Genomic DNA, 22,546 nt, shown 5'->3' on the forward strand with positions numbered 1-22,546 from the left:
TGTTGTGGTTAGGTAGCAGAGGGGCAGGGGCAGCCACATGAAGCTCTCTGGACTTGTGGTGTCATGGCAACAACAAACTGAACCCTTTCCCCTGCACTAGCCAGTTCTAGGATAGAGGTTTCAAGGTCAAGGCTGACTTTCATACAACTCCTTCAACAGAGGTTAGGGGTCAGCAACACACTTCTGGGAAGGGGGAACTGACCACCCTAATCCCTGGGAATGGGTTGCTGACCACTCACCATCACTCCAGCCTCTCTCCTTACAAAGTCACATCCCACAGGGGGCCTAAGAAGGTTCTTCACAATTCTGATTGCCTAGGCCAGAGGAAAACAGGGTCTCCATAATGGATTCTAATTTGGGAAAGGAGTTCCCCTTAATCCATACTCTCTAATAAAATGTAACGCTGTCATTCAACAAACAATCCACAATGCCCAAAATTTACAGACTACTTTTAGTTATACTTCTTTTTTTTTCTTTTACAGAAACAGAGAGATGGACAGATAGGGACAGCCAGACAGACAGGAAGGGAGAGAGATGAGAAGCATCAGTTCTTCATTGTGGCACCTTAGTTGTTCATTAATTGCTTTCTCATATGTGCCTTGACGGGGGGCTATAGCAGAACGAGTGACCCCTTGCTCAAGCCAGTGACCTTGGGCTCAAGTCAGCGATCTTGGGCTTCAAGCCAGCGACCTTTGGGCTCAACCCAGCAACCCCATGCTCAAGCTGGTGAGCCCACACTCAAACTGGATGAGCCCACCACACTCAAGCCTGCGACCTCAGGGTTTCAAACCTGGGTCCTCCACGTCCCAGTCCAACACTCTATCCACTGTGCCACCGCCAGGTCAGGCTGTACTTCCTTTTTCAATATAAAAAGGTATTAAAAACAAAACAAGAATATTAAATCACAGGTTTATGACTCTACTAAACCTAATTATTATTTATTTCTTTTCTGAAGCTGGAAACAGGGAGAGACAGTCAGACAGACTCCCGCATGCGCCTGACAGGGATCCACCCGGCACGCCCACCAGGGGCGACGCTCTGCCCACCAGGGGGCGATGCTCTGCCCCTCCCCGGCGTCGCTCTGCCGCGACCAGAGCCACTCTAGCGCCTGGGGCAGAGGCCAAGGAGCCATCCCCAGTGCCCAGGCCATCTTTGCTCCAATGGAGCCTTGGCTGTGGGAGGGGAAGAGAGAGACAGAGAGGAAGGAGGGGGCGGGGGTAGAGAAGCAAATGGGCGCTTCTCCTATGTGCCCTGGCCGGGAATCGAACCCGGGTCCCCCACACGCCAGGCCGACGCTCTACTGCTGAGCCAACCAGCCAGGGCTAAACTTAATTTTTCTTTAAACTATTTGCCAAGAGATATATTTTATAACGTAACAATATTAAAGCAGATTCCCTCTGATGAGTCCAATGGCATGCCAATGATCATGAGCAACTGATGTGGCACTAGAGAATCATTTAATAACTACCTTCTAGATGTATCCATTTTCTATAGAAAATGAAAATCTGTATCAAAACTGACCCTCTGGGCCCTGGCCGGTTGGCTCAGTGGTAGAGCGTCGGCCTGGCGTGCAGGAGTCCCAGGTTCGATTCCCGGTCAGGGCACACAGGAGAAGCGCCCATCTGCTTCTCCACCCCTCCCCCCCTCCTTCCTCTCTGTCTCTCTCTTCCCCTCCTGCAGCTGAGGCTCCATTGGAGCAAAGATGGCCCGGGCGCTGGGGATGGTTCCATAGCCTCTGCCTCAGGTGCTGGAGTGGCTCTGGTCGCAACAGAGCAACGCCCCAGATGGGCAGAGCATTGCCCCCTGGTGGGCATGCCAGGTGGATCCCAGTTGGGCACATGTGGAAGTCTGTCTGACTGCCTCTCCGTTTCCAGCTTCATAAAAATACAAAAAAAAAACAACAACTGACCCTCTTAACATAATGAAATCAAGACGCATTTGTTGTAAACTCAGGCATTTCTCACTTTACTAACAGGGAGTAGTAGAAAATGTACTATCCTTCAATAACTATTTTAATAGGTTCCTACTCCCTATTCTGTATCACTGAACAGAATAAAATTTATGTTCAAGTAACTATAAATCAAATCATCACTTTTACAGGCACTATCCTGTATATGCTCACCTACATAAACACACAAACACACTACGGGTTAGTAATTTACCAAGCTGCCAGGCTCGTTAACTGACTCTAAATACTAAAGAGTTCATATTGCCTATAATTAACACCATGTTAAAGAAATAACCTTGAAGAAGAAAAACCCATGAACGTCATGGTCCCCGTCCCCCCCAAAATGATTAAATGCAACAGAAAGACGGAACTTAAGACACCTGATACAGAAATGAAAAGGTGCAGTAACTGAGGTACCTTTTCGCACTAGTTGACAATTTAGCAGCTGTTTTGCTGGATATTTTCCCCTCCTTTTTCTTGGGCTGGACTTGTTCTCTCTCTGGTTCTTGCTGAACACTTTCACGTTGGTCTCCATCAGAACTTCCTCCACTAGTGCTCGGGCTGTCATCAACTCTTTGTGCCTCCGTGGACATTTTAGATCCTAGTTAATAAAGCAAAAAGCATGCATTCAGTTGTGGGAGGACTATAGCAGGGTCATCCGAAAAAAGAGAGGAAATGAGCCTCCAAGTAGAACAAGTTAGGCTGATATAAAATGAAAGAACTGGCCATTCACCAAACAGCTTTGCGAATTAACAAAACTTTTCTCTCATTCATTCAAAATGGACTGATAAGAGAAATGAAAACAAAACAGATAACGCAAAATGTTCACAGGAACATTACTCATAGAGCCAAAAAAAAAAAAAAAAACAGGAAACAACTCAAATGTCCACTAACTGATGAATAAATAAATCCAATGTGGTATATCCACCCAAATAAATACTATTCAGCATATAAAGGAATGAAGTATGGTATCCGCATACTACAACATGGATGAACTTTGAAAACATTATGCTAAGTGAAAGAAGCCGGTCACAAAGGACCGTAAACTGTATGGCTCCATTTATACGAACGTTCAGAATAGGCAAAACCAAAAAGAGAAGTTGGTAAGTGGTTGCCAAGGGCTCAGAGTGAGGGAAGAATGGGGCAGGACGGCTAATAGGTACAAAGTTTCCCTTTGGGGTGGTAAAAATGTTCTAAAGTTAGATAATGGTGATGTTACACAACTGTACATATTCTGTAAACCACTGAGTTATACATTTGAAAAGGGTGAATTTTATAGCATGTGAATTACAATCAATACAGCTGTTACCAAAAGAAGGGGGCTACTTGCCATTAAGCTCCGTGTTAGGCACTGTGGTCCGAAAAGCAGGAGAAATTTGGTCTAGTGGGTAAGCCAACTTGATAAATGCTAACAGGCTGGTAAAAAACAGTCACAGGAACAGAGAAATGAGGGACAACTTCCCATCCTCTTACAATGAACACATGCTCAGGACTGGGCTAAGGTTAAAATCCTCTAAACTAATCGATTGTTTTCAGCAACCTTTGTGATCACAGAAGAACACACAGGCCCACATTTTTCTAACTAAAAACTGAACTATATGATGGTGTCAGCATTGATCCAGCAGTATACCAAGCAACCATGTCTCACAAGAGAAAGAGACTATACTGAGACGCCAAAGGATCCTTCCCCCCACCATCTGAATGAAATACCCTACCCCTCAAGGCTTTCAAACTCCCTTGGCTCTGAGTTCATGCTCTCCAAGCAGCTCTGATTACCCACTCAATTTCCTCACTACCTTGATACCATAGGTAGCTGTTATAAGCTAGATAGCAAACATTAAAAGAAATTACAGTAAGTGAAAAGGAATATCCCTTCTCATCTGTCATTCTATCATAACCAATTTCTGAATTTGATTACTATGAATACATCCCTTAAGACCCGTCTAGCTTAGAGTGTACTGGCAAATCCAAAACCACACTGACAAAGCTGAAGTCTACACTCTGAAGGGCCTGGACCTGTCCATGTTCCTGTGACTTAATAACCACTTTGGGCACAGAATAGCCACCATCACAGGCACCTCTTCTTGAAGAAAAACTGAACTACATACCTATTAGAAGTGACATTAACACCAGACTATACCTTTAAAAATCGCAGATAAATGGAACAAATTTCTTTTCAAAAAAGATACTATACTTCTTTCAATCAAATTAGGACTTGAACTATATTTGATATGATCAAGAAAAATTATTAATATAGAAAAGAGACATCAAATAAAGCACTGTTTCTTATTCCTATAATTAGTCCTAATGTACATCTAGTCGACAATGACAAAGATTCATCACCTGCAAAGATTCGACTTGTAGCATGCTCTATCAAAGGGGTTTTGTAATACATACCTTTAGAGGATTGAAATTTTTATGGTAAGACAAACCAAAAACTATTTCAAGAGAATGGAAAATTCGGGAAGCACACAGAAGTGAAGAGTCAAAAGAAAATACTAAATGCCTTCAATGAGATATCACACAAATACACCACCACCCCTCTCCACTCCAACTGTTCCCTTCCCCCAACAGACAAAACTAGGTCTGCCCAAGCTCCCAGACACACTGCCAGGGAAATCCGACTGCTTTTCTACCTATTCTGTAAATGCAGAGCATCAGTCTCCACAGCCGTGACATCTCCTATGAGCACTCAAGTGACTTCATAGAATACTGAAATTTTATATCAGAATGTTTCACATCTAGCTCTAGTCATAAAGCATTTCTTGCCTTTTTTTTTTCATTTTTATTTTATTTTGATTCTTATCCTTGGACTCAACACTTTTTTTCAGTTTACCTCTTTCAGTTAAAATATAGCAGAGGTTTAAAACCTTGTAAGTATGTATCATACATCAGTGGTCCCCAACTTTTTTTGGGCCACGGACCAGTTTAATGTCAGAAAATATTTTCACGGACCGGCCTTTAGGGTGGGACGGATAAATGTATCACGTGACTGAGACAAGCGTCAAGAGTGAGTCTTAGATGGATGTAACAGAGGGAATCTGGTCATTTTTAAAAAATAAAACATCGTTCAGACTTAAATATAAATAAAACGGAAATAATGTAAGTTATTTATTCTTTCTCTGCGGACCGGTACCAAATGGCCCACGGACCGGTACCGGTCCATGGCCCGGGGGTTGCGGACCACTGATGTACATAATAGTATTTAGATAGAGCAGATGTGCAGGGGAGTGAGAAAGAGAACAATTCCAGGGAAAGGCTCTAGGACCCTGGTCAGCAAACTGTGGCTTGTGAGCCACATGCGGCTCTTAGGCCCTTGAGTGTGGCTCTTCCACAAAATACCACGTGTGGGCGCTACCTCGATAAGGAATGTACCTACCTATATAGTTTAAGTTTAAAAAATTTGGCTCTCAAAAGAAATTTCAATCGTTGTACTGTTGATATTTGGCTCAGTTGACTAATGAGTTTGCCGACCACTGGTAGGATATAACAAAATGCTGCCGGTAATATTTTAAGAAATGTGAAATGAATGAGAAATCATTTTATACATCAATTACGAGAAGCAACCCATTACATGACAAATATATGGAGAACTAAATAAAATTATTTGTTACTAAAACTGGAGTTTTAGTTTAATAAACTATGCCTAAGAGATTGTTGCAGATTTCAAGCTACATTCTTCTTAACACTCCTATGTGTGTGCATTTACATCTCTCTAACAATGCCATAAGTATGTAATTTCTTAAAAGACTACTCAATGATGTCATTAATCTGAGCTATAAACTGAAACCCAAATTCATAAACTGCTCCAAAATAGCAGGGGACTACTACAAACACTATCTAAAATACCCAAATAGATGTATAATTTCTATAGTTTAATAGTAGAGAAAAAAGTTACTTCCACTTTTAACCCAAGCCACTATTTTATCCAAATCTTAAGCTAGGGATGGTAAATTCATCTGACGCCACTAATAACCACTACAGAAACTTTTAGAAAGAAAAGTTTTCATACCTTTTTCAAATATTAAGAGGAAGGCAAATTTCTGCTGATTTTGTTTTTTAAATGACTAATTATAAAAAAATGTATGGGGAAAATTATTATTGCATCACTCATATGACAACTAATTTTTATGAAGAAAAAATTAGTCTATAAGCAATTTAATTAGTTGTAAATATAAAGTTGGTGGTTTTCTAAAGTACAAATGAATAAAAATTCCTGAATTAAAACTCTTTAAGTGTTATTTCTAAAACATCATTTTAAAATTATCTTTAAGATTTAATTCTTAAATAGCTCATTTGATCCAGTCATCTAATCTAGAGGGAAAATAAATTTAAATTCCAGGGCTATAAACAGAGCTACTCATCAAGGATTGTTTCAAAGATATCAAGATATTTCCATTTATATTTTAACTTGGTTTCTAAACATAAAACAGTAAGGTAGACTTTCATCACACATGTGTTAAATTAAGAGTTTGGATACTGTTCCTTCTTCAACACACAAATTACTTACGCCTGTCTTAGCTATGCATTCTATGTTGGAATAACAGTCCTGGAAATTAGCAACGTACAGTGAATGAAACTCACATGTTCCATAAAAATGAAATAATTTGGTTATAAATATCACCGATAACATAAAAGCAACTATACTCACTTCATAAATCCAGATTACTGTCCAGATAAGCCTTATAACTGTATCACACGGTATAAAACTGCAAGAGCAAGTGCTCACTGGAGCTTTACAACAGGAAAACGCTTAATTCTGTGATTTGATATCCCTCTTGTCTTCCGACTCAACGTTTCTAAACTTTTCTAAAATGCAAAATAATTTATACTATATGCACAACATCTAGTAGTATCCAGCTCTTAAGTGTCAAGATATTTACACAGGAAATAACTGTGGAACACCTGATTTTTGAGGAAAATGCTATGTCCTGGTAATGACAGAATGGGGTACACGACATTATATGAAAACCTTCCATCGTGAGCATCTGCCCATAAGCCAAAGAGCATCCAAACTGTCTGAGTAAACACAAATATTTAGATTCCAAGGACCACACTGAATTATCACATTCAAAATCAGAGTGTTTTTTTTTAAGAATCAGGGATTTAAAAAATTAAAGAGTTTAAAATCTTTCTGAAGCACAAGATAATCTGAAGGTAAACTGTAGCGCTTTCTTTTTTACTTTTTAAATAGAAATATTTAAATATTGTATACTCTCAAGTGTACACAATACAATACGATGAATCTCAAAAACATGCAAATAGGTCTAACAGACACCGAGCACAGGATGATGTTTTTCTAAAGCGGCCTTAATTTCCTTAAGGGAAGATGGATTGGACATTTCTGGTTGATTGTAAGGGGGGGGGGGGCACAAGAAGCTACGCTTTATCTTCATTAGAAATGGTAAAGGGCAAAAGGATCAAAACATTATGAGAGAAGAGAGGGGGAATAGTGAGGAACTGGGAGTGGGAGGTGGGGGACAGAGGGAATCCAGTTTCAAACCAGGCCAGTGGGGGCTGCACAGAAGAGAGACCTGAGGAAAAAATAAATAAAAAAACGGGCTTTGGCTCCTGAGTGTGACAAGCGCTAGGCTTCACAAAAGACCAATACAACCCACACTCAACACCAGTGCACACACACAAACACACCCCACAAGGTCTTGGAGAGGGACACAGGGGGAGCGGTGGCAGCGGCTGGGGTGGGGGGGCGCATACCCCCGCACTCGCAGGGAGAGACACCATGTGCAGCAATTATGCAATTAGGGAAAATAGCAAAAGATCAAGCCGGGCACTTTCCACCGTGACATTTATCCTGTACTTTTGCAAAGACTTAGTTCCAGGATGCGGCTGGGAGGGTGGCGAAGGATGGGGAACTGAGAACAGAAGAGGGTAGAAGATGGGCAGGGAGGGAAGAGGCCGGGAGGGGGGGATGGGAAGGAGGGGGAGGGGTAGAAAGGGCGAGAAACCGGGGCAGGAGGCTCGAGGGAGGGGGCGCAGGGAACGGGGCACGCGGGGGAGCAGGAGGGAAGGAACTAGGGCGCGAGCTGTGTAAGCCGAGACCTGCGACGTGGAGAGGAGGTGGGGGTCACCCCGAAAGACAGGACGCCCGAAGGTGGGAGGGGGGGTTCCAAAGCGGCAGGAGCCAATACCTGCGGGACGGGCGTCCGCCAGGTCCCGGGCTCAAGCCCAAGTGCCTGGCAAGAGGGCTGCGGAGGCGGGGGAAGGAGGGCAGGGGAGGCCCCGAGGACTGGGTGTCCCCGCAGACCGTCTAGTCACCGAAAGCCGGACCCACGCACCACGCACCGGACCGCCCGGCCACGCCTGTCCCCGCCGCGCTCACAGCCGCCCCGGACTCACCCTCAGCGCCGCCGTTGCCGCCCCCGGCCGTTCCAGCTCCGGCTCCGGAGGCTGCTGCCCGCGGCTGCTGCTGTGGCCGCCCCCGAGTCCTGGAAAGTGAAGCCACCGCCTCCGTGAGCCGCTGCCGCTGCCGCCGCCGCCCGACCGTCCGCGCGCGCGCCCAGGAGTGCACGTGCCCGCGCCTGCCCGGGAGAGACCGCGAGAGCGCGAGCCCCACGTCGGCGGCGGCGCGCGCCTTCTGCACCCCCCCCAACACACGCGCGCGCGCGCACACACAGACACACACACACACACACACACACACACAACTCCGCTCCGCCCCTGCTCCTCCCGGAGCACGACCGAAGAGGGGGCGGGGAGGCGGCGTGGAAAGTAAAGTGACAGCCGAGTTCCGAGGGCAGGCAGTATCGGGGTGGGCGAAGGGCGTCCTAGGGTAAGGTAAGGGCAGGGACTGGGGGAGGTGAGGGAAACAGAGGCTGACTGGGTGGCTTGAGTGGGGGGACGCGGGGACCTTGACGGGCACACGCATTAAAGGGAAATGTTGGCTGGGGGTGGGAGTTTCCCCAAAACCAAGCCGGGGTGGGGGTAGGCTGGGGGGCGGCATTTTACCCACATCGGCTGCAGCAGAGTAGTTACAGGTTCTGACCCTGTGGACACGATAAGCAGAACTCGGACGCCTTGTGTCCACATGCACCCACGGTGGGAAAACTTCGCACTGGCCTGGAAAGTTCGCCCAGGCTAAGCTACACTCTTCACCTTACACGTCAACTCTAAGGTCCTTCTGCCTTTTGGCTGACCTGTCCCAGAATATACAGCAGTTGCCAGGAGCTCCAGGCCCTTTAGTTCTGGGATATGGGGGTCAGAGTAGGGAGAAGAAGCACTACTAGAACGAATGAAAAGCTGCCCTAATGCCCAGTTGAAGGGTATGGGAACAGGTGACCCAAGGAAACTAGTTATATTATTTCCCTATAATCCCAAATAACCATTAAGCAAACAAACAAGCAAAAACTATGCCTACATTGCAAACTCAGCTTCCACAACATTTCTCCCAGCCCGGCCCCTTTTAACAACTGATTGCTATTGCTGCTACTAAGCCTCTTTCTCCAAGCAGCTGTCACTTTATGCGGGAGAGTATACAGCCCAGGCAGGGCTGGGACAGCCCTTCAGAACCCACTGCAACATACACGCAACCTAAAGAAATCAGTGCAGTAACACCTCAGGGGACACAAGCTAAGTCAAGATCCACACATATGTCTAGAATTGAAAATTCTTTTATCAAATCTCTTCTTCAAGAATTGACTATTTATAATACTCCTGAAATTAGCCAAAAACGGGTATTAGCTTTTAGCTTCTATAAGTCAACATTGAGCAAAAAGTAGTGTGTTCTTGTGTATCACAACTATGCATCACTCAAGTATATAAACAGGCTCCATTACCCTTAAACTCTAAACAATATATTGGAGGATTAGAAATTAGCATATACTGAGATCATCCCCACTCAGATAGCCCCCTATACCTCTCACATGGTGCAATATATTGGTAGGAAAATATAGCATAAAGCATATTTAGCATATAGCATAAAGTGGTCCCCAACCTTTTTTGGGCCACGAACTGGTTTAATGTCAGAAAATATTTTCATGGACCGTCCTTTAGGGTGGGACGGATAAATGTATCACGTGACCGAGACAAGCATCAAGAGTGAGTCTTAGACAGATATAACAGAGGGAATCTGGTCATTTTTTAAAAATAAAACATCATTCAGACTTAAATATAAATAAATCGGAAATAATGTAAGTTATTTATTCTTTCTCTGCAGACCAGTACCAAATGGCCCACGGACCAGTACCGGTCTGTGACCCCGGGGGGTTGGGGACCACTGGCATAAAGCACCAAGTTTGCTTTTTAATATTTCAGATAGGACCAAAATAGAGAATTTCACAGACTGCCTAAAATGTGTGCATAATTTATTTTACCTCATGAAACCTTTGTGTGTTTAATATATTCATTTTACTGATTGTATTTCAATACGTTTTGCAACTATAGTTAGTAAGGATTAATGACAGAATCCCATTTCCTAGGTCTCTATGCTTTTCTCCCCACAAACTGCTCATGTATATATATATATACACACACACACACACACACACACATACACACACATTCAGGTATATATTGTGTTGGGTTTTGTTCGTTTACAATGAATATTTTATAAGGAAGTACTCCTCTGTTACAGAAAGTATCAAAGTTGTTTTTCACTCCTAGTCATTGGCTGGTGGGGGCCAGGGATGCAGCAACATCAACTTCCAACTCTATGAAGGGATTGGAGCGGGTTTCATTGCTTAAATGCGAAACTGGCTGCTACGGTACTTCATTTATCTGTAGATTTTTTTAACTGCTACATACCATTTACTGAGTTTAAGGAGGAGGGTACAATACAAATCACAGTTACCCTTTTCATTGATTCAAGGAATATTTATTGAGTACCAGACATTGCCTAGACGATTGAGATATGACACTGAATAAAAAAGGAAAATCCTTGTCCTCGTCCAGCTCCCCAATCCATAGCCCTTCTCTTCGTTTTTACACACGCCATCTAATCTATCAGCAAATTCTGTTGACTCTGCCTTCCAAAATATATCCTGACAGTATCCTCTTCTCCCATCTCCCACCCCACAGATAATCTAAGCCAGTGGTCCCCAGCCCCTGGGCTGCGGACCAATACCAGTCCATGGGCCATTTGGTACCGGTCCGCAGGGAAAGAATAAATAACTTACATTATTTCCGTTTTATTTATATTTAAGTCTGAATGATGTTTTATTTTTTAAAAATGACCAGATTCCCTCTGTTATATCCATCTAAGACTCACTCTTGATGCTTGTCTTGGTCACGTGATACATTTATCCGTCCCACCCTAAAGGCCGGTTCCGTGAAAATATTTTCTGACATTAAACCGGTCCGTGGCCCAAAAAAGGTTGGGGCCCACTGATCTAAGCCATCTAATCTAAGCCACCATCATCTCTCAGCACTTTTCTACCTGATTTTATTTCTTCCCCTACCCGCTCTCCACCCCCACCACACACACCCCCACCGCCTCCCACACAGATTAATTTGAGTGAACCTGTAAAACAGAGGTCTCTCTTCAAGACCTCCAGTGACTTCCGGGTCTAGAGCAACAACCAGAGTTTTGAAAATGGCTACATGACCCTACATGATCTGCCCATCCTCCCTACCAACACTCCTCTGACCTCCCCACTGTACAACTTCACCCTGGCCTCCCCACCCTCCAGCCACACTAGCCTCCTTGTTGTTGTATAACACACCAAACATTTCTCGGCTCAAGACTTCTGATTTATAATTTCCTACCTCTAATTTTTTTTCCTTTCAATTTTTCCATTGATTTAAATGCAGGGGCAGGGTGGGGACAGGGAGTGAGTGAGAGAGAAGCATCAACTCACTGCTCCACTCAGTTGTTCCATCCAGTTGTAGACTCATTGGTTGCCTCTCCTATGTGCCCTGACCAGGGATTGAACCTGAGACCCCAGCGTGCCGGGACAACACTCCATTCACTGAGCCTCCCAGCCAGGACTAACTTCCTATCCCTCCCTCCCACCCCACCTCAGCACTTCCCAACCCCTTCGTCTGCTTTATTTTTCTTCATGATCATCATAATCTGAAATACTATATTTCTTACTTATTTGCTTATTCTAGTTGTCCTTTCTCCTCCACTTTTCCACCTTTCCCTCCTCCACGTATATGCATGTTGAGAACAAGAATTTTTTTTTTTCTTAAGCTGGGATTCATTGCTATATATGTTTAATAAATACTGGTTGAGTGAATGAAATTGACCTCTTTCAGTTGACAGCATAATAAACGTTGATCTCACTTCTTCAATAATAATAATTATCATTTACAGTGTTATTCATTTGAACCAGACTAACTTCTAGCACCTTACATGTACTAACTCACAAACACCCCATAAGGTTGGTTTCGTGCAATCAGCCCTGTTGTACCGATGAGAACACTGAAGTGCAGAGATTAAGTCACTTGCCCATGGGCACAGATATAGTGAAGAGCAGAGCTGGGAATTGAAAATAGCAGATTGGCTCTGGAGTCTGTGAACTTCAGGACACTTTAGCAGAGACTAGTGTTACAAACATAGATTTAACTTTATTTTCTCAGTTCCATTCCCCTGAGACTCAAACTTAATCTGCAAAACAAATAGCTCACCTTCTTCGCATTTCCTGCTCTGGTCCATGAATCCATCACCATGAACTTACACTCTCCTTTCCTACACTTATTTCTGAGCTTTAATTTTAGAGCCGACACTTTCCCTCCTAAAATTGGCAAATGGGAATTTTTCGTGTGTGAGTCCCTTTCATAACTCTTGTTAGTGCCAGCTTCATGAGTTGGTAGAGTCACAATCAGTTTTTTAAGTTTGACTGGAACAGTGATAGAAAATACTTCTCTGGGGATCACTGGGCTGGATTTCAGCAAAACACATCATACAGTTTGTTAGAGCTGCTGCTTGTTTAGGCAGCTTTTATTCTGGTTAGACACCCACTGATCAGGGATTGTTAAATATTTGGATTGTACCCCCTGAGGGAAATATCACATTAGATAAAGTTTACCAAAGATTAGGACCCTGAGAGATGGGAATGAAAAACAGTAATCATATACTTACAGCCCGGGTTGAAAAGGGCTGTAGGCACCATGTGGCTACTCTGAATATCTTGGAAATTAAAGAAGGACAACACCCATACGGGAAAATCGAAGCTGCATTAAAGCCAAGATCCTAGTATCCCTTGACTTACCAACACGAAGGCACGCACCAGGTGCTTAGCAAATGTTTGTTGCATCAATGAATACGTGAGTTCTTAACAGGGAGTGGAAGAGTGCTGGGGACAAATACTCTGATTCCCAATACTTGGTCGTGGAGGGCTACCTGGGCTGCGGTGTACAATTGTATATGTTGCACACTGCAAAATATCATGGGGCATCATTTGCATATATTAAGATGCAAACGCAGAATCTGACTGCTCTCACCCCTAGCCTCTGACCAAGTATGGTACTCAGCGGTAGTCAGTCTCTAGGATGGTCCCAGTGACCCTGGCCCCCTGGTATTCATTCATACCCTTGTGTAATCCCCTCTCACATCATACCAGTGTTGGTATAATGCTGAAAGGTGATAGTATTACACTTCCAAGATTAGTTTATAAAAGACATTAGGGCTTTCATCTTGGTTGTTCTCTCTCTCTCTCTCATCACTTACTCTGGGGGAAGCTAGCAGCCCTACAGAAATGTCCATGTGATAGGCACTAAGATCTCCCACTAACATTCACATGAGTGAGCTTGGAAACAGATCACTCCGCATTAGCCACGCCTTCAGATGATAGAGCAACTGTTCAGCTTCTTCAGTGCAACCTCATGAAAGACCCTGAGCCAGGAACACCCAGCTAAACCACCGTTGAACCTTGAAATAATAAATGCTTATTTATTTCAGCCAGGAAGTTGGATGGGTAATTTGTTATGCAGCAGTAGGTAATTAATACACGTGCTCTCTGTCCTCTAATGAAGTTTCCTCCTCCTCTTGTGGTAGTCCTTGTGGACCAAAGGGTCTTACTCTCTCCTGAAATGGGCTATTAGATCCAACCTCCCAGAAATACAGAGGGGCCTAACTAGGTGCTGAGATATGGGCATAGTCTGAAGAGAAAGCATAGCCTATGAATGGGGGGGGGATGTGGTTCAGAGGGGCTGCCTTTAGACCCCACAGGAATGAGAGAGGAAGCATGTGCTCTAAAAGACTATCAGAACAAAGGAAAGAATAATGAATGACCTGTAAGAGTCAGAGATTTGTTGAGCAATGAGATTGTAGATAAGCTTTTCTTTGTTAGAGTTGTTATATTGTTATTTGTATAATAAATAAAAGTACCTTAAATTTAGGGGAAACCCAGAAGGAGACTAGTAAAAACAGAAGGAGGGAAAGCCTAGCCCTGATTTGCTCCTTTCTTCGTCAGTGCAGAGATGCTTGGGAACTGGGTAGTCTGGGTTCATAATCCTGGCTCTACTTCTTCTTTGCTGTGATCGTGGACAAGTTACTTAATTTCTTACTGGCTCAATTTTCTCATCTACAAACAGGGCTTATTTTAATAGCTAAAAATTGTATAGGTAAGAGAGAAGATTAAATTAGTTCATATGTGTAAACAACTTAAATAGAACTAGAAACAAAACAAGTACCACAGAAGTGTGAGCTACCAGTTTCCCCAGTGCTTTGGTAAGTGTGAGGTGATGTCACCCTCAAGTCTAGGTGTTACTCTTTCACTTGAATTTACCACCTTTTTTTTTTTTTTTTTTTTTTTTTTTACAAATAGTCTCCTCCTCAGTCACAGAAGGATGTCTATGCTATTTAAAAGCCTATGTTCCTTACTTTGCTGTGAGCTATTTATTCAAGGGTAGAGACCGTGGTTGTTTATCTCTGTGTCTATACTTGAGAATAAAGGGTAGTCATCTTTATCAAGATATAAATCATAGGCCACACAATTCACCAGTTTAAAATGTATAATTCAATGGTTTTAGAATATTCATGTATTTATGGGAAGGCATACTTTCTGTGAATGGAGAATAAGGACTCTTCTACTTTCTTTGACTGTCTATTCTATTTTATAATTGACCAGGGCTTACTATGAGGACCTTGTAGGTAACAATTCATTATATGCAGATCAAGGTCAAAGGAAAAGGTAGCATTATCAGAGAATCCAGGTGTCAAGGCCCCAGTTAGTGATTTATCTTAGTGGCTCAGCCCTATTCAGGTTGTGTCCTGGAACACTGGTATCCCCTGTAATAGTTGTATCTTCCAGGAAGCAGACACACATGAAGTTAGAAGTGCAAGAGAATTATCTATTTATCTACGAAAGAAAAAGGGAAAGGGGAGCAGGAGGAGGCAGAGAAATCCTTCAGGCTGCAGTACAGGTTTGAGACTTGTGCAAGGGGAGAGGAAGGAAGAAGGATCAGGTAGGCAGTGTCTCGGACTACAGTGCAGCTCCGGGGAAGTCTCAAGACAACCCACGAAAGGGTCTCACACTGAGCAGCAGTGGCCAGATTCTAGTGTTTCCATTATTCTTAGCCGTTGGCTGAGAATGACCGGGAAGCGCATGTCCTTGACTCAAAAGCTAAGGAGGGTCCTGAAGGTACGTGCAGCTGTCAGCTAACTGAACTCCTTGTATCTGATAGACAAGTCCTTTCTTGAACAGTGGTCCAAGCCACGCCTCTCTAAAGCCGTGTGCTCCCTTGACCCTTTGTCTTCAGAACTCCGCATTCATGAACATAGTTTGACACTTGACTTCTATGTGTATAACTGCCATGGGCTTGCTAACTTGAATGACCTCTTTCATTCACTCATACTGTTGTTGTTCATCACCCTCACTTTAACCCAGGTTATTAGCTGGGTGCTTTTGATCGTGGCTAATATCCTGCCCCTAATGCTTCCATATGCTTAATAGTTAATGTGTTCAATCCCACGCTGTGCTCAACTTTCATTAGACTGGCCTCAGAGAGTCCAAACAAATGCCCGAGTTCTCCTTTGGAGGCTTAGAATGAGCAGAGTATTAGCTTTCTTATTAATGCCTCTCTCTTATTAATTTCTCATTAATGATTTATCTCTCTTTTAATGGTAAGAGAAAGAGCCCACTGGAGTATGCTCTGAAAAATACATAAGAATTCAAACATATGCCTATGCCTTCCAACAAGGTCCAAAACTACATTCCAAAGAGTTATACATCTCTAAGAAAGACTAAGATGGTACAGTATAGCTAAACAGAGTCACCTCTCTGCTTGGTCAGAGTGGGAGGCAGACATACACACTGCCCTCCACCTATCCTCACCATAACTTTGCCAATGACATTCAAAACAAAATGCTTTTTTTTTTAAAGTGAGATGAGGGGATATAGAGACTGACTTTCTCATGTGCCCTGACCGGGATCCACCTGACAACCCCCATCTGGTGCTGATGCTCGAATCAACCAAGCTATCCAGGGCCAAAGCTCAGACCAATGAAGCCACTGGTAAGAGGAGATGAGGGAGAGAAGGAAGAGAAGGGAGAGAAGGGAGAGAAGGGGGGGAGAGGGAGGGAGATAGAAGCAGATGGTCACTTCTCATGTGTGCCCTGACCAGGGGGGATTGAACCCAAGATGTCCACACACCAGGCTGACAGTCTACCACTGAGCCAAGCGGTCAGGACCAACAAGCTGCTTTTTTTTAAAATTCATTTTAGAGAGGAGAGAGAAAGGGAGAGAGAGAGACAGAGAAGGAGAGAGAGAGAGGAGAGAGAGACAGAGAGATAAGGTGGGGAGGAGCTGGAAGCATCAACTTCCATATGTGCCTTGACCAGGCAAGCCCAGGGTTTCGAACCAGCGACCTCAGCATTTCCAGGTCAATGCTTTATCCACTGCACCACCACAGGTCAGGCACAAGCTGCTTTTTAACTCATGAGTTGTAGAGTATCAATAGATACACATGGTAAAACGTGTAAATATCTTAATGTAGCATATATAAAATTTATTCTTAATTTGACTCTCAAAACTTATATTAGCATTAAATGAGTAATAAAAATTGCTTTGCAAATACTATTAACAAACTGATGAATTTGTTCCCTGGTATATAGAGTAGATTTTCATCAGTGAAATCTTATGGAGGATGACCAATCAGTTGCATTGTTACTGCTAAATTACATGAGTATTTCTTTCAGTCACACTATTTAGTAGAGTACAAATCATACAGGATTTTTTTAAAATCCACTTAAAAACTGTAATGAAGCCATATACACCACCTAGTCATTTCCCTTTCCCCTTCCACAAAACACTTTTTTTTTCCATCTGTTATTTTTCTTTTCCTCATTCTCTTCTCAGCCATAGAATCAGATAGGGTGGGGGCAGGTGGAAGAATGGAAAGAAGACAGGGCCCTACCTGTCCCAACCTAGGATTCAGAAAGTGAGGTATGTGTGAGGGTGGTGGAGCAAGCTTCAGGGAGGGGCAGGGACATTGGAATGTGGACCAGTGAGTGTCCTGAGAAGAGCTGACCATAGGAAAAAAATGAGATTGGGACACTTGGGAGATTTCTGTAAGGACAATGCGCATGTCAACTCTGGATAAAAAGCACTTTTAAACAGACAAAATCTGTTGGTTCCTGATTATTCCAACTCAACCCCTATAGATGTTTATTTTAGTCCAAGGGCAAGAAAGTCTGTGATTAAGAATTAATAGCTATTGGCCCATAAAATATGTCTGACATGATGGGTTAAATGTAACAAAAAAGTAAATTTTATATATGCTACATTAAGATATTTACATGTTTTACCATGTGTATCTATTGATACTCTACAACTCATGAGTTAAAAAGCAGCTTGTTGGTCCTGGCTTAATGATTGCGCAATGTAACAAAAAAGAGAAAGAGAAAAGGAAGTCAGGTATTGCTGTGGTGAGCAAGCTGACAGGACTGGGGAGGTAGGACCAGGCCCACAAGGGGTTGGCACAATGGTGCAGCTCTTGCCTAAGGAGGCATTGGCACAGACCCATTTGGGACCATCAGTGGTAAACTGCAAATTACCTCTGGGATTTCATAGGTTTTAGAGGCTTTGGGGAATGTCATCACTTACAGGAGCCAAAAAAAAAAAAAAGGTAGCAAGAATAGGCTGGATTCTGAGCACGGGTGGGAGCACACCTGGTGACTCCCAGAGGCGGGGGACTCAGAGGAGTTCAAAGCTCATGTAAGTAATGAAAGGGACTTTGTAGGATGTCCGATCCAACCTCTTTGTGGTTTAGAGCTCTTTCAAAATAATTTGCTTGAATATCTCCAGTGATGGGATCTTCTACTTCCCCTGATAGCCGATTCCATCTTTAGACAGTTTTGAGTTTCTTCACCCCTAAATGGCCTCCAATTCCTCTCTCATTAAGCTTGTGGGGGTACAGAAGAATGCTGACAGCTCTACGGCAAGAAAGCTCTTTCATTACTTAAAAGAGGCTAACGTGCTCCATACGACGTCTCCTCCCTCCAATAACATCCCCTTTTCTTCGTGTGTCTTTCATGTGACCTAGGTTTGAGTTCCCTCGCCTTTTAGGGCTCTCTCTTCCACACACTCTAGTTTATCTATGTTTCTCTTTAAGTTTTGGTGGCAGTTGCTGAAGTCACTATTCCAGGAGTCAGTTTAGCTGAGAGCGGGAGGCAGCCATTTGTCACCTGCTATCTCCATTCCAGGAATCTCTGATTCCAAACTCCTAAATATAACGAATGCCCATGCTACATGGGATATTGCTTTTCAACTAAACATTAGATTAGGGTCAAAAGAATTAAAATTACTTTTTTTTTTCTTCAAGATACCCACAGCCCAGGAAACAATCTTGGCAAATCAATTCAGACCTTCTCTATCTTTATTTCTCAAATTAGCATGTACCCACCACTCCTCGGGCCTAAAAAAATAAGGTCCTCAGCATTAAAGAATAGTCATGGCCTTGGCCGGTTGGCTCAGTGGTAGAGCGTCGGCCTGGCGTGCAGAAGTCCCGGGTTCGATTCCCGGCCAGGACACCCAGGAGAAGCGCCCATCTGCTTCTCCACCCCTCCCCCTCTCCTTCCTCTCTGTCTCTCTCTTCCCCTCCTGCAGCGAGGCTCCATTGGAGCGGGGATGGCCCGGGCGCTGGGGATGGCTCCTCGGCCTCTGCCCCAGGCAATAGAGTGGCTCTGGTCTCGGCAGAGCGATGCCCCGGAGGGGTAGAGCATCGCCCCCTGGTGGGCAGAGCGTTGCCCCCTGGTGGGCGTGCCGGGTGGATCCCGGTCGGGCGCATGCGGGAGTCTGACTGTCTCTCCCCGTTTCCGGCTTCAGAAAAATACAGGAAAAAAAAAAAAAAAAAGAATAGTCATAAATTTTACCTATTTCAGAAACTCTTGGTCAGTTCTCTTAGAAATGTGTTTTGGGAGAAAAAAAGGTTTTGATGGCAGGTCAGAATTATGTACTTTTATTTAGAGAATATGGAAGTTTACCCTATTCTAGAAAAAGAATTTAGATAGTTTTTTTTTTATTTGTTTGTGAAATTATTTCTTGCTTCCATTTGGGTAGTAAAAACTGTAAATTGATTCCTTTTGGAAATTGTCAGCCTGGGTTTCATCTATAGAGTATATAGCAGATTATTAATATTTTCTTTCCAATAAGAATTTACTCTTTTTTTTCAGCAAGAAAATTTTGTTACATAAATACATTTACACTGATTGCTATCTAGAACATTTTCTGGCAGAGGCTTGAATAATAACCCAAGCATGGTTGACCACACAGTACAGCTTCACTGCTTTTACACTATTGATGGTGTGTTTGCTAAACCTTTTGTCCTCCGCTTCACGAAGTCAACTTTCCAAATAGTTCCCGTGTTTTTATGTTTTAATTTCTAATAGCTGAGTTACACTTAAATATGCCCTTATTTGTGTCCTGTTTGACAATTCCAGGCTGTCTTATACCTCTTTACCTTTAGATATTATTCCTGGAATCTATTGCTGCCTAAAAATCACTCCGAAAGCTGGTAGTTTAAACAACAGTAATCATTTATGTTGCTCATGAATCTGAAATTTGGTCAAGGCTGGATAGAAATGGCTTATCTCTGTTTCACACCATGTCGCCTGGAGCAACTTGACTCCATGATATCTCACTCACATGGCTGGCAAGTTGGTGTTGGCTGTTGGCAAGGGACTCACTGGGAGTCCTGAGTGGGGACCTCAGGACCTCCTGACCAGGACTCTCCGTGGGCTTCTTGGCTTCCTCAGAGTATGGTGGCTGGGTTCCAAAAGCGAATTTCCCAAGAAAACCAAACAAAAACTACTTAGCCTTTTCTAATCTAGCCTCATAAATCACCTTGTGTCTCTTTACATGGTATTCACGGAAGCCATCATAAATCCACCCAGATTCAAGGAGAGGGAAATTAGACTTCACTGCTTGATAAGGAAATGGGAAGTCTCTGGAAGGTTTTATGAGACTATAGACATTGCTACAGCCATCTCTGGAAAATACAACCTGCCAGAGATACATCATTTCCTTTGCCTTGAGTCTGCTTTTCCTCTTTGTCCTCTCTGGAGTCCTGTTTATCCCTCAGTGCTCTGCTCAGCCATTACTCACCCGTGCTGTGTCACCTACGCACCTCATACATTCATCTATATTCCCCTTTATACAGTGGCTTGTAATTATATATTTATGTCTAACTTGCCCACTAGACTATGATCTTCTCAAAGCCAGTACGGCAGATACTGTTGGCTCCTAGCCAGCTATCACGATTGTGCCCAGTTCTAGGTGACGAAGCCTTGGGAGTTCTAACCCAGCCCCTCACTGCCATAGATGTCACTGCCATTCCTTAGGTAAGTGCTGCCCTCAGAGCTAGCTCATGGGGCTCTTGATCTGGGCCACTGCTTTACAGCTTTGCTACTCTACCATGGCTCACAGACCAGCAACAGAACATAACCTGGACGCTTCTTAGAAATGCAGACCACCAGGTCTTACTATTATAATCTATAATAGTGTAACAACTTCCCCAGTGATTTCATCTGCATATTCAAGTTTTGGGAAGCACTGCTTTAGAGCAGGGGTCCCCAAACTTTTCACACAGGGGGCCAGTTCACTGTCCCTCAGACCGTTGGAGGGCTGGACTATAAAAAAAACTATGAACAAATCCCTATGCACACTGCACATATCTTATTTTAAAGTAAAAAAACAAAACGGGAACAAATACAATATTTAAAATAAAGAACAAGTAAATTTAAATCAACAAACTGACACGTATTTCAATGAGAACTATGCTCCTCTCACTGACCACCAATGAAAGAGGTGCCCCTTCTGGAAGTGCGGTGGGGGCCGGATAAATGGCCTTAGGAGGCCGCATGCTGCCCGCGGGCCGTAGTTTGAGGACCCCTGCTTTAGAGGATACCTCTGGCTCCCTTCTGAGCAGAGAGCTTTTTTCTAGCAACTACTTTGACCTCGGTCCTGGGTCTGCCCTCCTGAAAGCGAACTATGTTTCTAGTGTGCATACCCCTAGGCTGAAGGGGTGGCCAAAAGGGAGCTATTTGTGATAGGGCTAAGGGAGGGAAGGCTAAAAATTATACCAAGGGACAGGGACACATGTGCGTGCATGCACACACACACACCCGGGCGCACACACAACACTGTGAGGCTCCTCATGATGTAACAGAGTTAGGGGTTGGGAAGAGAAGAGAGCAGTCCGGCAGTCTGTGGCTGAGACTTCCATCTGTACCCCTGTCCCTGGGCCCCACAACAGTTAGCTGACAAGCTAACAGGGATATTCATTTTCCCAGCCTCTCTGGAAGGATTTTGATCAGGATTACATTGAGCGTGCAGATCAATATGAGGAAACTGGCCATCTTGACAACGTTTAGTCTTCCAATCCATGAATGTGAAATGTCTTTCCATTAATTCAGGCCTTTAATTGCTCTCAATGATGTGTTATAATTTTCAGTGTATCCTGCATTTCTTCTGTTAAATTTATTCCTAAGTATTTTATTCTCTTTGCTGTTATTGTGTTGGGATTGTTTTTTTTTATTTTTTTATTTCAATTTCTCATTGTTCAGGTTGGCATATAGAGATACAATTAATTTTTGTATATTGATCTTGCAATCTTGCTAAAGTCCTTTATTAGTTTTAGTAAAATTTTGTGGATTGATTTGGATTTTCATATAGGACCCTGTCATCTGCGAATAAAGTTTTACTTATTTTTTTCCCCAATCTGGATGCCCTTAATTTAAAAAGAAAAAATATTTTTTTGCACTAGCTATAGAAACTCCAGCACAGGTTTGAATAAAATTGGTGAAAGCAGGCCCTGGCTGGTTGGCTCAGTAGTAGAAAGTCGGCCCGGCATGTGGAAGTCCCAGGTTCGATTCCCAGTCAGGGCACACAGGAAAAGCGCCCATCTGCTTCTCCACCCCTCCCCCTCTCCTTTCTCTCTGTCTCTCTCTTCCCCTCCCACAGCCGAGGCTCCATTGGAGCAAAGTTGGCCTGGGCACTGAAGATGGCTCTATGGCCTCTGCCTCAGGTACTAGAATGGCTCTGATTGCAGTGGAGCAACGCCCCAGATGGGCAGAGCATTGCCCCTGGTGGGCTTGCAGGGTGGATCCTGGTTGGTTGAATGCGTGCAGGGAATCTGTCTGTCTCCCTGCTTCTCACTTAAGAAAAATACAAAAAAAGAAAAAAAAATTGGTGAAAGCAG

At 43.5% G+C, this 22,546-nt stretch overlaps 1 protein-coding gene across 1 annotated transcript in view; it reads right to left on the reverse strand.

The window, feature by feature from the left end:
• UBE2E2 (ubiquitin conjugating enzyme E2 E2) overlaps positions 1-8,520 on the reverse strand; it is a 315,548-nt gene extending 307,028 nt beyond the window's left edge. Inside the window, exons 1-2 of the mRNA XM_066245149.1 lie at positions 8,306-8,520; positions 2,366-2,549 (exon numbers count right to left, since the gene is read on the reverse strand). Of these exons, the coding sequence (XP_066101246.1) occupies positions 2,366-2,541 (176 nt within the window). The 5' untranslated portion in view covers positions 2,542-2,549; positions 8,306-8,520. The remainder of the gene's footprint in view (positions 1-2,365; positions 2,550-8,305) is intronic.
• Between the last annotated feature and the right edge of the window lie 14,026 nt (positions 8,521-22,546).

This window comes from Saccopteryx bilineata, chromosome 10 (genome assembly GCF_036850765.1).
Source record: "Saccopteryx bilineata isolate mSacBil1 chromosome 10, mSacBil1_pri_phased_curated, whole genome shotgun sequence".
Lineage (NCBI taxonomy): Eukaryota > Metazoa > Chordata > Mammalia > Chiroptera > Emballonuridae > Saccopteryx > Saccopteryx bilineata.